At 54.9% G+C, this 14,810-nt stretch overlaps 1 protein-coding gene across 1 annotated transcript in view; it reads left to right on the forward strand.

Annotated features, from left to right (window-relative positions):
* SEZ6 (seizure related 6 homolog) overlaps positions 1–12,004 on the forward strand; it is a 53,896-nt gene extending 41,892 nt beyond the window's left edge. The window contains exons 7-19 of the mRNA XM_047080887.1: positions 2,905–3,090; positions 5,926–6,094; positions 6,219–6,385; positions 6,963–7,157; positions 7,405–7,543; positions 7,654–7,850; positions 8,443–8,637; positions 9,044–9,235; positions 9,342–9,539; positions 9,808–9,846; positions 10,097–10,214; positions 10,299–10,401; positions 11,927–12,004. Of these exons, the coding sequence (XP_046936843.1) occupies positions 2,905–3,090; positions 5,926–6,094; positions 6,219–6,385; positions 6,963–7,157; positions 7,405–7,543; positions 7,654–7,850; positions 8,443–8,637; positions 9,044–9,235; positions 9,342–9,539; positions 9,808–9,846; positions 10,097–10,214; positions 10,299–10,401; positions 11,927–12,004 (1,976 nt within the window). The remainder of the gene's footprint in view (positions 1–2,904; positions 3,091–5,925; positions 6,095–6,218; positions 6,386–6,962; positions 7,158–7,404; positions 7,544–7,653; positions 7,851–8,442; positions 8,638–9,043; positions 9,236–9,341; positions 9,540–9,807; positions 9,847–10,096; positions 10,215–10,298; positions 10,402–11,926) is intronic.
* Positions 12,005–14,810: the final 2,806 nt, after the last annotated feature.

A 14,810-nucleotide genomic window follows, 5' to 3' on the forward strand; every position in this document is an offset into this window, starting at 1 on the left:
TCTTGCCGCAAATTCCTTCGCACAAAACCCTGGACCTTCTCTCTGTTGGGCCAGACAAAGGTGGCTGGAAGGCAGGGAGCTGGAGGCCTGGCAAGGGGTGCAGACCCCAAGGAGGGGCTAGGAAAGCTGGCCCAGCCCTGCCTCCTGCTCGGCTCCCAGAAGCCCTCCCTCCTCGGCCCAGTTTTTGTCAATGATCAGCTCTTTCCTTAATGAGTGTAATTCCCCTAATTATAGGCTGTAATTAGCCCTGATCCCAGAGATGGGAACAGGAGGAGCATGTGCTCACACGCGTGTCTCCCTGGGCTGGAGAAAGAGGGTGCCAGAAGAGGGGGCGAGGGGACTAGTACCCACATCACTGCCGGAGCTGTCCAAGATAATGTTGGAGATCACAAGCATGGGCCTCCACAAGGGCTTCATCTGCAGAATCCAAGTTCCACCTCCCCTCCCACAGCCTCAGGCAGGGTGAGGAAGCAGAGGGCCCTGCCAGGCATGCCCCTCCTCCCTCCTGAGCATTCCTGGCACCGGACTTGGCCCCAGAAACAGACGCCAGGGAGAAAATAGCTCAACAGATTGCAGTCATCCAGGCTCCCTGGGAACGGTAGTCATGGCAACAGGAGGAAGCTCCTCCCGGGAAGTGGCCTCTCTGGAGTCTGGGGGCTTCCTCATCTGCCCCCCGCCTCCTGCTCTCACCTCATCCCAGCCCAATTTCCTAATCTGTGAAATGGGGGACCTCCCTTCCCAGAGTTGTGATAGGAACTCCCAGGAAAGATTTAAGTACATCTGACTCGTGGCCTAGACCTCCCTGGGTGTCACCCCTCTCTTCTGCGCTCTGGGTGGGGTGCCCCACCCTCTTTTCCCCATCCCTCCCCAGGTCTGTCCCCAGATCATTGTAAGCGGCCACCACGGTAACCAACCACCCAGGGCAGGCTTGTCTGTTGCTCACAGGTTTCTCTGACTCCTGAGCCCAGGTTTCTACTTCACCTGGGGAAGCAGGTGGGAGAGGGGACATGGAAGGCTCTAGAGGGAGGAGCTTCACGTGCCCACCCTACCACTCACTGGCTGCATGATGAGGGCAAGTCCCTCAGTCTCTCTGAACCTTAGTGTTCCCTACCTGAAAATGAGTTACTAACCCATAGCTTGCCTTCCTGCCTCCCAAACGTGTTGTAGACATCAAGCAAGAAGAACATGAAGGCATTTTAGAAACTGGAAGGTGCCTGCAGATGTGAGGTGCTTGTATCAATCAAGATTATAAACAATAACAGCAGGCTGGTACATTTGGTGTTTGTTCTGTGCCCGGCATTGCACACAGGTCCTCTCAGTTAACTTCTCACGTAACACTGGATGCAATACTCTAAATGGGTGGGTAAACAAGGAAACTGAGGCATGGAGAAGTTAGGCAGCTTGCCCAAGGTGGCAGAGCAAGTAGGGGAGCCTATATTCAAACCCAGGCAGTCTGACCCCAGAACCACCCCCTAAGTGCCGCCCTGTCCTGCCTTGCCAATCACAAGTAACCACTCGTTGGCCATGAGACATGGAAGAATGTGGATCATCCTCTCTCTTTTCACAAGCCCAGTAACTACAACCAGGAGAGGTGAAAATCACAATACTCATTTCTGGATTCTGTTCTGCCCAGAGGCAACCCCCCTTTTTCTATTCACACAAATCACACAGAGGCCAGCAGAGTTCCTGCCTCGACCTCTCTTCCCATCCACCTAGTGCCACCAGTAAGGGTGGGCCCCTCCACCCAAGATCCTCAGTCTAGACAATCCCCATCCCTCTCACGACCCCCAAGAGTTTTCAGACTCTGTAGCCCAAGGCTTCATTCAGCCTGTCTCCTTGACCCCTCTGGCCTTCTTTCCCACCTCTCCGACCCAAGCGCTGACCTCCATTTTTAGCTATCACCCCAGCTTGGCTCCAGGTTGGGACTTGCCAGGTTGTTTTATAGGATTTGCTGCCACCGTCCGGTCACACTTGGTATGACAATTCCAAAAGTTCCCAAGTTTCCCAAGGCAACTTGTCCTTCCCCCAACTTCCAAGAAGGCGTTCCCTGCCTCCCCACCCTCGCCCCATCCTGTTTTTAAAAGAAGTCCACAGCCCTTGCCAATGAATACTGGAAAAGCTTTTTACTGTCTGACTTCAATCGTTCTGGCTGTAATTCCTATTCGTCCCCTATAGGAAAAATAATATCAATACATCAGGATAGACTTATTATTTCAAGTGCTTTCATATCTATAAGTCATTCAATAAACACTTCTTTTTTATTTTTTTAATGTTTATTTTTAAGAGAGAGAGAGAGAGTGCTAGCAGGGGAGGGGCAGAGAGAGAGAGAGAGAGAGAGAAGCAGGCTCCAGGCTCCAAGTCACTCAGCCCAGAGCCTGATGCAGAGCTCGAACTCACAAACTGTGAGATCATGACCTGAGCCAAAGTTGGACGCCCAACCGACTGAGCCACTCAGGCGCCCCTTTCAATAACCGTTTCATAAAGATGTGCTATCAGCTACATTCCAGGGATACCAAACTGAATAAAATACTATCCCCTTCATTCTCTTAATAACCCCATAAGTAGGCTGGCATTTTGAATCTCATTTAACAAATGAGGTGGGACACAGAAAGGCTAAATAATCTGCCAAAAGTGTCAGAAAGCTTGGACCAGAACCCAAACCTTCTAACTTCCAGCTCTGTGCTTGTTCCGCTAACCAGCCTAGGCTGCTGGACATTTCACTGGCACCTTCTGGGGAGGGGATCAGAGTCTTTTCTGGAATTCCTGGTGCTTCCTCTGGCCCAAGTGACGCCTCCAGGCAGGCTGTGGCAGGACCCTTTTGCCCTAGCTATGACTCAGCCCCACAACACACACACACACACACACACACACACACACACAGTGTCACTCATTTTCTCTCTGCAGCCTATCTCCTGAACTGCCACTTTCCCCGGCGTCCTGCTTATGGAGCTGTGACTGTCACCAGCCTCCACCCGGGAGGCAGCGCCCGCTTCCGCTGTGCCACTGGCTACCAGCTGAAGGGTGCCAGAATCCTTACTTGTCTCAATGCCACCCAGCCCTTCTGGGATGCCCAAGAGCCTGTCTGCATTGGTAAGTGGCTCCAGGAGACCCAGTGCTCAACAGGGAAGTAAGTTGCGGGGGGAGGGTGGGGCGTTGGAGATCATCCCTGCTCTCTGCTCCTGCCTGGAACCTTCATTCGGTCTCCATAAGAAAGCCAGAAAATGGCCACACACCTCAGTAGCATTTATCCAACCACCCTCCTTGAGGACTTCTGACATAGAGGCACCACCAGTACAGAGCTAAATTAAACAGGTACCGTGCCCTCAAAGAGCCCACAATTCCAGGAAGTGGGAGAAGAAGGAAGCGCACGGATCACCAATTTCCAGAGCAGGAAGTAAAAAGCAGCAGTGAAGAACAGCAAACAGACCTGGGCAGGGAGGAAGCAATCATTCCTAGTTGGGTATTTAGGAGGCTTCCTGGGGCAAGTGACATTGAAGGTTTAACATTTCAATGGAGGGAACAGCGCAGGCTTTGACAACAGAGGCAACAAGTTGAGGGAGTGTTTAGGGACTCAGAAAATAGCCAGGGAGGAGCTCAGAACTATTCCTCAGGAGAGCCAGCCAGATGGTGTCTGGAGGCCAGGAGGCCGGCCAGGCAAGAGGGTCTGAAATTAGTGACTTTGGTAATGGAGAGCAGGGAAGAGGTTCCAGAGACACAGATGAGGGAAGAGGGGCGAGTGGAAGGAGACTTCCTCCCAGGTTCCAGTCCTGGATGATCAGGAAGTCTGAGGTTGCTGTCATTGGAGAGGGGCTTGTTGGCAGAAGGAAGATGGAGTGTTCAGTCTGCAGTGTGAAAGTCAGCTTGGACGTCTTTTTTTTATTTTTTTTTAATTTATTTATTTTTGAGAAAGAGAGAGACAGAGCATGAGCAGGGGAGGGGCAGAGAGAGTGAGAGACAAGAATCCGAAGCAGGCTCCAGGCTCCGAGCTGTCAGCACAGAGTCACATATGGGGATCGAACTCACAAACTGCGAGACCATGACCTGAGCTGAAGTCGGACGCTCAACCGACTGAGCCACCCAGATGCCCCTTTTCTTTTCTTTTCTCTTGTTCTTCTTGCTCTTTTTTTAATCGCTTGGGCTCTTGAGCCTTCTCTCATTTTATAAGCTCTTCCTGGGTGCTAGGCACAAGCAGAGGCGAATAAGCCAGATGTGGTCTCTGCCCTCAAGGAGCTCTCTGGCAAGTAGGAATTCTGGCACACAGCAGGTTCTGCGCAAACAGGGCTGTGACGGGGTGAATTCAGGGCATGGGAAGGATCCAAGGGAGGGAGAGCTGCTCCAAAATGAGGAAGGAGGAAAAGAAAGCTTCCCAGGGAGAAAGCATGGAGGGACTACAAGAATGTGAGCCCAGGGAAGTGGGTTGGATTCTTGAGACAGCACATGCAAAGGTGTGGAGGCAGAAAGCAGCACGGTGGAGTGAGGAAGTGCTGAGGCTTGCCTAAAGAAGGGGATATATGGGATGGGGCTGAAGCTCGAGTCAAGAAAGAGCTGGGTTGGTAAAGGTTTGAATGCCACCTTGGGCTTGCATTACCTGGGGGTCACAGGGAGCCACAGACAAATTTAAGTGAAGGGTGGGGCATGATCAGATTTGCAGGGCAGTTCTGTTCTGAGACCAAACAGAAAGGTGGGTCTGCCCTTTCTGCAGAGAAGCAGAAAATCAACGCAGCCCTCTCTCCACCTTTTTTTTTTTTAAGGTTTTATTTATTTATTTTGAGAGAGAGAGAGAGAGAGTAGGGGAGGGGCAAAGAGAAAGGGGTGACAGAGAATCCCAAGCAGGCTCCGTGTGCCCGATGAGGGGCTCAAACCCACAAACTGGGAGATCATGACCGGAGCCAAAATGAAGCGTTGGTCGTTTAACCAGCTGAGCCACCCAGATGCTCCCCCCCCTACCCCACCCAGGAGCTTTATTAAAAAAGATTCTGCTCTCTTGAACATCCGGAGACAAAGGCGCTGTGTCTTCGCCACGGCAGCCTGGTCTCTGAGAGCAGACAGGGGCCAGAGCTGTGTGTCTAAGAGAGGAAAGTGCTGCCTGGAACCAGCCTCACTCCGCTTGCCTTTGAAACCCCTTCTCTGGCCCCACTCAACTGCCAGGAGCTCATGGCCAAGTAACCCAGAAGTCCTCAGTGATGGGGCCGGGAGAGCTACTCAGCCTCCCCTTGGAAAGAGGACAGTCCCAGGCCAGAGGAGTCAGCCCAGGAACAACGGGGGTAGTGATGCTATTTCAGAAAGTATGTGAGGCCAGGTCCTGGCTAGCAATGTCTGCTGAGGGCACAAGATTAGGAGGCGGATTGCGCGTCCACCAGATGTCTGTCAGCCCAGATTCTAGTCCTGCCCTCTTTTTTATATTCATTCACTCATTTTATTCAACAAACACTGAATACCAACTCTGTGCCTGCCCTGAAAAGACGTGGCCCTTGCCCCAGGGGGTCCTAGTTAAGGGACATATCCAAACAATAACTGGAGCCCTGGGTAAGGGACTTTAATAAAGTCTGCCTGGGGGGAGTTGGGGAAGGCCTCCCAGAGGAGTCAGCAGAGAGAGGAAGTGACTCACCCAGGACCCCTTGGCTAGGCCATGACAGATCTACCACAGTCAAAGGGATTGCACATGAATCGTCCCAGAGGTGTGAAAGGTTAGGAGGAAAATGTCCCAGAGGTGTGAAACGTTAGGAGGTAGGGAGTCCGGGCTGCCTGGGGCTGCAGGGTCACAGGGGCCAAGGACTGACCTTCAGGACCATGAAAGCAAATACCCCTGCTGCCCCATGCAGAGGACGCAAGAGCTGGGGTGGGCAGGCACGCTTGGCAGGCCGTCCAGAATCCAGTGGGTCTAGGATCCGGGATCCAGCCCATAGCCCTGGCCATGTCTCGCAGCTGCCTGCGGTGGAGTGACCCGCAACGCCACCACCGGCCGCATCGTCTCCCCGGGCTTCCCGGGCAACTACAGCAACAATCTCACCTGCCACTGGCTGCTCGAGGCTCCCGAAGGCCAGCGGCTGCACTTACACTTTGAGAAGGTTTCCCTGGCGGAGGATGACGACAGGTGAGGGGAGGTCCTGGTCCGGTGTGGGACAGGAGTGCACGACCTGCTAATGCCCCGCTGGCAGGACGGGGACCCCACCCGGGACAACGGGACCAGCCGTGCAGCCGCTCTTCTCCTGGCCCAGGCTCATCATCCGTAATGGGGACAATGTGGAGGCCCCTCCAGTGTATGATTCCTACGAGGTGGAGTACCTGCCCATCGAAGGCCTGCTCAGCTCCGGCCGACACTTCTTCGTGGAGCTCAGTACTGACAGCAGCGGGGCAGCCGCAGGCATGGCCCTGCGCTATGAGGGTGAGCCTGCTGGGGCCTCACAGGGGTGGAGGGCTTGAACCCAGGGCCTCTTCTCTCACACCCTCCCCCCACCACCTCCATTCCACCATCCCTCCTTCCAACTTAGCCCTTGCTCAGCTAGCACTTAGCCCCACCCCCCCATCCCTCCCGTCCAGTTTGGGATTCCTACCCCATTTTTGTGGGAGACCCTTGCCTGGACCCGGGCCCTCCACAGTCCAAGAGAATGAATCCTCTCGAGTCTGAGGAGCAAAAAAGGCCCCAACCCTTAGAGACGGAAAACTAGAGACATTCTAGAACCACTCATGCATGCATGCCTTCGTTAATTAATCCAAAAAAGAAACATTTATTGAGTGCCCTGTGTATATGAAGCACAAAACTAGGTGCTGGGAATGCAACGGCGATCAAGACGGCCTCCCGAACATGACAGGGTAGGGTGCTCTGGGCATCCCGCCCCTGCTGCAAGCCTAGGACACGCATTTGTGGTCAAGAACATAAAGGCCTTGGGGCGGGAGGCAGAAGAACACCTGCCCCATGTCTGCCCCGGTTGCGACTGAGCTGGGCTGGGCCTGGTTTGTAGCCTTCCAGCAGGGCCACTGCTATGAGCCCTTTGTCAAATACGGCAACTTCAGCAGCAGCGCCCCCTCCTACCCCGTGGGCACCACTGTGGAGTTCAGCTGTGACCCTGGCTACACCCTGGAGCAGGGCTCCATCATCATTGAGTGCATCGACCCCCACGACCCCCAGTGGAATGAGACAGAGCCAGCCTGCCGAGGTCAGTAGGTACCTGTGGATGGGTCTGCCGGGGAAAGGGAGCAGGGTGGGGACGGGAGAGCCAGCTGCAGAACCTGGGGTCATAGGGCCCCTGTGACATGTGTGATTCAAGCTTCCCCTCGAGGAGGAGGTGGGGGCTCCCAGCGGTAGGTATTCCCGCGGGCAGGAGGCAGCCCCAGGACATAGCGCCGGGGGTGGGAGGCGGGACACCGAGGGGACGCACCTCCGGGGCCTCCCCTGCCTTCCAGCTGTGTGCAGTGGGGAGATCACAGACTCAGCTGGTGTGGTGCTCTCCCCCAACTGGCCGGAGCCTTACAGCCGTGGGCAGGACTGCATTTGGGGCGTGCACGTGGAAGAGGACAAGCGCATCATGCTGGATGTCCGAGTGTGAGTGCTCACTGGGCTAGGCCAAGCCAGCTCCTAAGCCCTGGGGCCATTTCTTGCCCAGCCCAGCCCGGGGTCCCGGGCCCATCCTCCCTGACGGTCCTCCTCCACAGGCTGCGCATAGGCCCTGGTGACGTGCTTACCTTCTACGATGGGGACGACCTGACAGCCCGGGTCCTGGGCCAGTACTCAGGGCCCCGTGGCCACTTCAAGCTCTTTACCTCCATGGCCGACGTCACCATACAGTTCCAGTCAGACCCTGGGGCCTCGGTGCTGGGCTACCAGCAGGGCTTTGTCATCCACTTCTTTGGTAAGCTTGCCCCTGCCCTGCCCTGCTGCCTGGGGGAAGAGATCGTGGCAAGCCAGAGAGGCCAGTGCCATGAGCCTGAGAGCTCTTATCTGACAAGGGAAAGCTGGAAACTTTCCCAGGTGTCACCTGAAGGAAGCCAGTCTTATTCTCAGTCTTCCCCGAGGGCACAGTGAGAGGGGGCCTTCTGTTGCAGCAAGAGAGATTTGGGTAGGCAGCAGGAAGACCTTCATACCAAAAAAAGGAAACTGAGGAAAAGTGTTGGTTTCTGCCTTTCTGACAAGCTTTAACAGCAGTGACAATTTCCCACCCTACCCGGCCCCTCTCTCAGGACTGAGGAACTGGCAGATGTCCTTTAGAAAGCAGAGCCAAAGCCTGCCTACATGATAACCCAGGAACCGAAGAGACAGAATGATGTCAGGGGCAGGCAAGGAGGGGCCCCCGGGCAGGAAGGAATGCATTGCTGAGGCTGTCCGGGCCAGGCTAGGCCCAGGACAAACTGGCAGGCGCTGGAGTGGCCGCACGGTGAGGAAGGCGGGCACAGACAATTTAGTGCCCGCTAAGGGCCCGCACCTTGCTGCCCCTGTGCCCCCAGAGGTGCCCCGCAATGACACCTGTCCGGAGCTGCCTGAGATCCCCAATGGCTGGAAGAGCCCGTCTCAGCCTGAGCTGGTACACGGCACAGTGGTCACTTACCAGTGCTACCCCGGCTACCAGGTGGTAGGATCCAGTGTCCTCATGTGCCAGTGGGACCTAACCTGGAGCGAGGACCTGCCCTCCTGCCAGAGAGGTGAGTGCACCTGTTCCCTGCGTTCCCTTCCTCAATGGAAGCTACAAGCCCCTCTCCTCCATTCTGAACCAGACTTCGGCTGGTATCGGCTGGTACCCTTGAGCTTCCTCCGCCTCTCATAGCCTCGGTTTCCTCACCTGCGAAATGGGGGAATGAATACCTTTTCAAAGGGTTCTCCACCAAGTACTTCAAATATTTCCTTCCCGGGAGACTGCTAGTGTCTGTTGATTCTAGTGGATGGGAAGAGGAAAAATAAGGGATACACCAGCGAAATGGTAGGGACAGACGAACAGGCGGCGGGGCCACGTGTCATGAACATACTGGCTGACCTGGAATAAAGCCAGGGTGGGCCGGCTTTTGTGGAGTTCTACCTGGGCTGCTCTCCCCCACCACCCCCTACCCATAGTGACTTCTTGCCACGACCCCGGGGACGTGGAGCACAGCCGACGCCTCATATCTAGTCCCAAATTTCCTGTGGGGGCCACCGTGCAGTACATCTGCGACCAGGGCTTTGTGCTGACGGGTAGTGCCATCCTCACCTGCCACGACCGGCAAGCCAGCAGCCCCAAGTGGAGCGACCGGGCCCCTAAATGCCTCCGTAAGTGTCAAACGGGTAGGAGGGGAAGCCTCCGGTAGGAGATAAAAGAAGCCACCTCTGGAGGCCAGGGGCCTGGCATCCTCACTGGGCTCTGCCTGCTTTGCAGTGGAACAGCTCAAGCCATGCCATGGCCTCAGCGCCCCTGAGAACGGTGCCCACAGTCCTGAGAAGCGGCTACACCCAGCAGGGGCTACTGTCCACTTCTCTTGTGCCCCTGGCTACGTGCTGAAGGGTCAGGCCAGCATCAAGTGTGTGCCCGGGCATCCTTCACATTGGAGTGACCCTCCACCCATCTGTAGCGCTGGTGAGTGTTCACAACTCCTGCCTGTTCCACAGGGCTGCTCTGGCAAAGATGCCAAATGCTGAGAACCAGAACTCCCCTGGCCCCACCCCCTTCACGTTACCCTTGGTCTCCCCAGCCTCTGCCAGATCCTTCTGACCTGGTGACACCAAGACAAATGCTGGGGTGGGCTCTCCTTGGACAAATCCTTCCCATGATCAGCCTCTTCCCTGCCTTAGTGGTTTGGCCCATTGGTCTCACCTCTGCCCTTGGCGCCCCCCTCTTGTTCCAGCCTCTCTGGATGGGTTCTACAGCGGCCGCAGCCTGGATGGTGAGCCCCCCGCTGAGGGCCTGGGAAATAGTCTCCCTGCCCTGGCTCTCACAGCTCCCAGGCCATGGGTTGCCCAAGCAGGGAGGGAGGAGAAAGAGAGAGGTCTGGGACCAGCAGAGCAAAAGTTCTTTCCCTGCCCCTAGCTAGCTAGAGGGAGCTGGTGGCTGGATTCTCCTGGGCAGAGGTGAGGGCAGATATGGGCTCTGGGTGACAGGGACTTCTGCCCCAATCCCGACCTCTGTGTTTTCAGTTGCCAAGACACCTGCTGCCTCCGGCACCCTGGATGCCGCCCACATTGCAGCTGCCATCTTCTTGCCATTGGTGGTGATGGCGCTCTTGGTGGGAGGTGTGTACCTCTACTTCTCTAGGTGAGTCCGGTTTCCCTTCCTGCCCTACATACCTGACTCACTCCTGCCCAGCACTTCTGACTCACAGGATTTTCTGTCCCACAGGCTCCAGGGGAAAAGCCCCCTGCGGCTGCCCCAAACACGACCCCGCCCCTATGACCGCATTACTGTGGAGTCAGCATTTGACAATCCAACTTACGAAATTGGAGTAAGTATCTATGCCATTCATTGCACCCTATCCAGGACCTCATCTATGCTCCCTTGGGCAGGTACCCCTGAGGGTCCCTCCAAACCCTCTCACTCTTTCCCTTTTCCTGGGGAAGGTGGATTATGGGCTGGCAAACCTTATACAAGTTTCCAACTCCAAGCAGTCTCTTTACTTTGCAGGAGACGAAAGAATATGAGGTCTCCATCTAGTTGGGGCAGCCTGGAGGAGTCAGCTCAGCCCAGCATCACAGCCCAGCAGCAGAGTTTCCAGCCTCCTGCTGTCCCTACACCTCCTGTACATACCATCTGGGAAGAGACGCCACCAATCCCTCAAGAAGCTGTGCCCTTCCCCACCTGTAATGCCCTCCAGGGCCCATTTTCTTGGTACCACTGCCCACATAGGGCCCTTCCTTGGGTTCAAGTCAGGGGGCATCTGCCTCTGGGCAGAGCACAGCTGGAGCACATGCATCAGGAACCAGCATTCTCCTGACTCTCCTTCATGCCCTGGACCTCTAGCCTGGAATCCACGAGCCGAGGAAGAGCACCTCTCTCCAGGTGACCACCATCCAGCTCGGCATGTGGCACCTTGCAGCGGGGTTAACTTGATGGTGGTGGAAACTGCACCAGGGTGCTCCTCACAGGGCCATCACTAGTGGCCAAAGCTGCTGTCAACAGTGACCTCTGGGTAGTCCTGGCATGCTGACATCAGCCCCTCGGGCGGGGAGGTCTCTAGTCCTTCTCTAAGGCCCCAGGAATGGACAGTTCTGCTTCCTGGAGGCAATAATTCTAAGGGATCCTAAGGGGCTTAGGGACCCTACCCGAAGCTCAGGTTGGGCTTCCCTAGGCACTCATGCTCCACACCAAAGCAGGCCACCCCACTGCTGCCCTGGCAGCCCTACACCCTGAGGAGAGGGAGATCTTCCCCTGAGGTCAGTCTGGCTTTACAAACATCTTCTTTCCCACTAGTCCCTCCTCTAACCCCAGCCACTTGCCAGTCTCCCCTCCTGGCCACTGTGTTTTGGGATAAGGGGAGTGGGCAGGCATATTCTGGAGAGGAGCAGAGGTACAAGGGCCCAGGAGTTTGGCATGGAACATGGGGTCAGAGACCCAGGGAAAGACCCAGGAGTTGGCTACAGGCCACTTTGAACATGTAATGTATTATATGGGGTCTGGGCTCCAGAGAACAATCTTCTATTTCTGTTGTTTCCTTATTAAAATGGTGTTTTTTGGAAAAAAAAAAAAAGCAGTGGCCAGGTAGATGGTACTTTCTTGGAGGGAAGGGAGTTGGGAAATAAATGAGATGTGGACATCAAGACCAGAAGGCATGCTGGACCCACCAACTGATCACTCCCAGATTTTATCAAACAAATTACATGCAGTGCTCCAGGGGCTACTGTTCCAACAAGGTCAGTGCAACAGATGGCAGGTGAAATAAGAGGCCCCAGTAGGTGGCCCACAGGGGTTTGGAAGCCCAGGAATCCACCCGCTCATCTACCCCCAGTGCTTCCTTTCTTCCTCTTTGCTAGGTCCAGAACTACAGTCTGGCATACTCCCAAGCTGCCCCTCAGTGCCACTGTATTGTTGGCAAGGCCCAGGAAGCCTGATGCCTCTCTCCTTCCCCTTCTTTCCCAACTAGCAATGTTTAGAAAATTGGAACCGGATTCAGAGACTGAACCCCTGAACATGAGGCCCTAGTCTGTCCTGGCCTCAGGGAACATCCAGACTATCAAGAGGAGGGGCAATGCAACTTAGGGTAGGGACTTGGCTCCTGTTTTAGCAAAAGCCCTATCCGTGGGCTCCAGAAAGAAGTTGGCTGGAGAGAATCTGCTTAAGTTTGCCATGTTTGGTCACTTGTAGCACCGGTACCCCTTCCCTATGGCTTCCCTATGGCTCCCAGCACCTCCTGAGATGAAAGTGTTAGTCCAGCCCTGGCTCCCAGCATGCATACCCACGCTTAGAGGTGTCCTCTGCATGGCTGCTCCCCAGAGTAAGAGAAAGAGGCAGGCAACAGAGTTATGGACACTTCAGAAGCCAGAAGACAAAATCCACAAAGGAAATAATGGCAGCAACCAGCACCTTCTACTTCCACAGTCTTCCAACAGAGAGGTCTTGATCACTTATGGCTGCCCACCTCCCAGCTCTACCACAGGCCTCCTCGAAGGCTGGAGAAACTCCAGCTGGTGTAGAGTGCAGTGCCTATATTAGCCACAAGAGGTCACTTCGGAAGACATCTGTATCCCACCTGCTTGCTAGCTCTCCTCAATTCCCCGGGAACAGCCAGGGCTGGAGCTCTCCAAGCTGGCACCAACTTCCAACCTCTGGGCTGACCTCACCCTCCAGGGTCTAAGAGGAAGGTGTGTAGAATGATTAGTTCCCCTGGCACTTGTCAACAGAGCCAAGTATTATTTTCCTCTCTAGCCCACCACCTGTTCCTGTTCTCCACTGCAAATGACGATGTTGATCAAAGCAAAGACTTATTCATTTGCCATATGCCAATGGACTTCTCTGCCCCATAATGCCTTCAGGCTGACACAGCAGCACAGCTGGGTCCTGAGCAGTAAGAAGGAATCAGTGGAGAGGGCACATGTGGTTCCAACTTCTGAGGGCCTGTGACATGAAACAAAGCCCCAGCAGAGATGAAGTCTGGCCATTTTCATACATCTAGCTCAGCGCTATTCTCTCTGAAGTCCACCTCTCTGGGCCATAGCCACTAAGATTTCTTGTTTGCTGAGGCTGGGAGAGGGCAGAGAGCGGCCAGTCTACATGACATCTACACACACACACACACACACACACACACACACACATATGAAAGATAAGGCCTATGACCTTATCATTCTTCCCAGGCACCAAAAGGATCATCAGAAAAGTCAGACAAACAGAACCCTAAGACCACACACAGACATCCCTACTATCTAACTCAACCTCCTTAGTATCCCAAAAGAAGCAGCAGCAAGAACTCCATACAGACAATTAGCATGGTGTAGGGGAGAGTGTCCTGGCCTGAGAATCAAATCTGTTTCATTCATACATAAGTCTGCCATAAATTCACTATGCGAACTAGGAAAATCACTGCTCCTCTCTATGCATCTGGAAATGAGATTAACACAGATGGTCTTTAATCCCTTTCTAGTTTTATCCTTCTTCAAACGTTAAGAACCCCCTTAATATCAGAGGCGAGCCGGACCCAATTACCTGGCAACAATGCCAACTAAACGCCTAGTGGCAGGCACAGTGATGCCATTCCCTTCGCCACCTCTTCCCCTACCGTCAGGCAAGAGATAACTGGCCATCTCTGAAGACGACACCAATGGGAGAGAAAGGTGCCGTGGGGGGTGGGGAGGGAAGCCCAGAATTCGAGGTGAGGCCTTCAAACTACAAATCCCAATACACAACACTGCAGCTCTCAAAAGCATCCCCTCCCAGCAGGCAAATCACTCTTCCCCGAGGCCATCCCACCATACAGTGCACAGCATGCACACAGAACTACGGCTCCCACAATCCACCAGATCCATCGCGATTCTTGCGCCCAGGTTGCAATGCGCTCGCGCCCGCCCTTTGGCCCTCTTGCGCATTGCAAACTGGGAGTTGAAGTCTTCTATAGGCAGGTAGCTGGGCGTTGTCAGCGTTACTAACTCTTCGCTGTTGGCCTCCTCTGGAGTCGTTCCCAGGGACAGTGATCAAGAGAGGATAGTAACGAGCAGGCGGAACCCTCCATGGTGTCATCACTACGCAAGGCAGAGATTCTCAGGCTAAAATTTAGTGTCGGGAGCGAGAGGGAAGTGTGAACAGTAGCCATCCAACCCCACACCAAAAGAATAGTTTTCCGTCGCGGTGGCTTTTCTTTTCTCTTTACCAATATGGCGCCTAGTCCAGCCACACCTGACGCTGGGAACCAAACGATCCTGTACAATAACCCTAGGAGCACAGCTGTCACCGACAGCCTACCAGCTCCAGCCAACACCACACCTTACTCCTTCCTGTTCATGCCTGAGGACTCCAAGGACATGGTAGCCTATATCCCATTACCAAAATGGCGAAAGTAGAAGCATTCTTGTTAGGGCCTGCAGGTGACAATACGCTTGCGCGGAAGGCGGCTGTGTTGTGGGGAGGGAGGGGAGCATTCTCAACACGCCTGCGCAGGAACAGAGTATTCTTGGTTCTATACACAAACACCAATGGATGAAGAGCCCCCATGTTCCTGCGGCTGCGCTGTGACCCTTAGAGGCTCTCCCAGGCGCCTGCGCGAGACCTCAGGTTCCGCCCTCCTCTTCTCAGTACGCTGGCGCAAGGCAGAAAGGCGGGGCTTCGGCGCTCCAGACGAATGCCAGCGCGGCTGCGCGCTGGGGGGTACCCCCTCACTGCGGCTGCGCGGGAGCCCGGCCGCCGGCTGTCACTGCGGTTGCGCGC

The sequence above is a fragment of the Lynx rufus genome, unplaced genomic scaffold (assembly GCF_022079265.1).
Source record: "Lynx rufus isolate CCGP_SWC_20201006 ecotype Redwood Valley unplaced genomic scaffold, mLynRuf1.p SCAF_18, whole genome shotgun sequence".
Taxonomy (NCBI): Eukaryota; Metazoa; Chordata; class Mammalia; order Carnivora; family Felidae; genus Lynx; species Lynx rufus.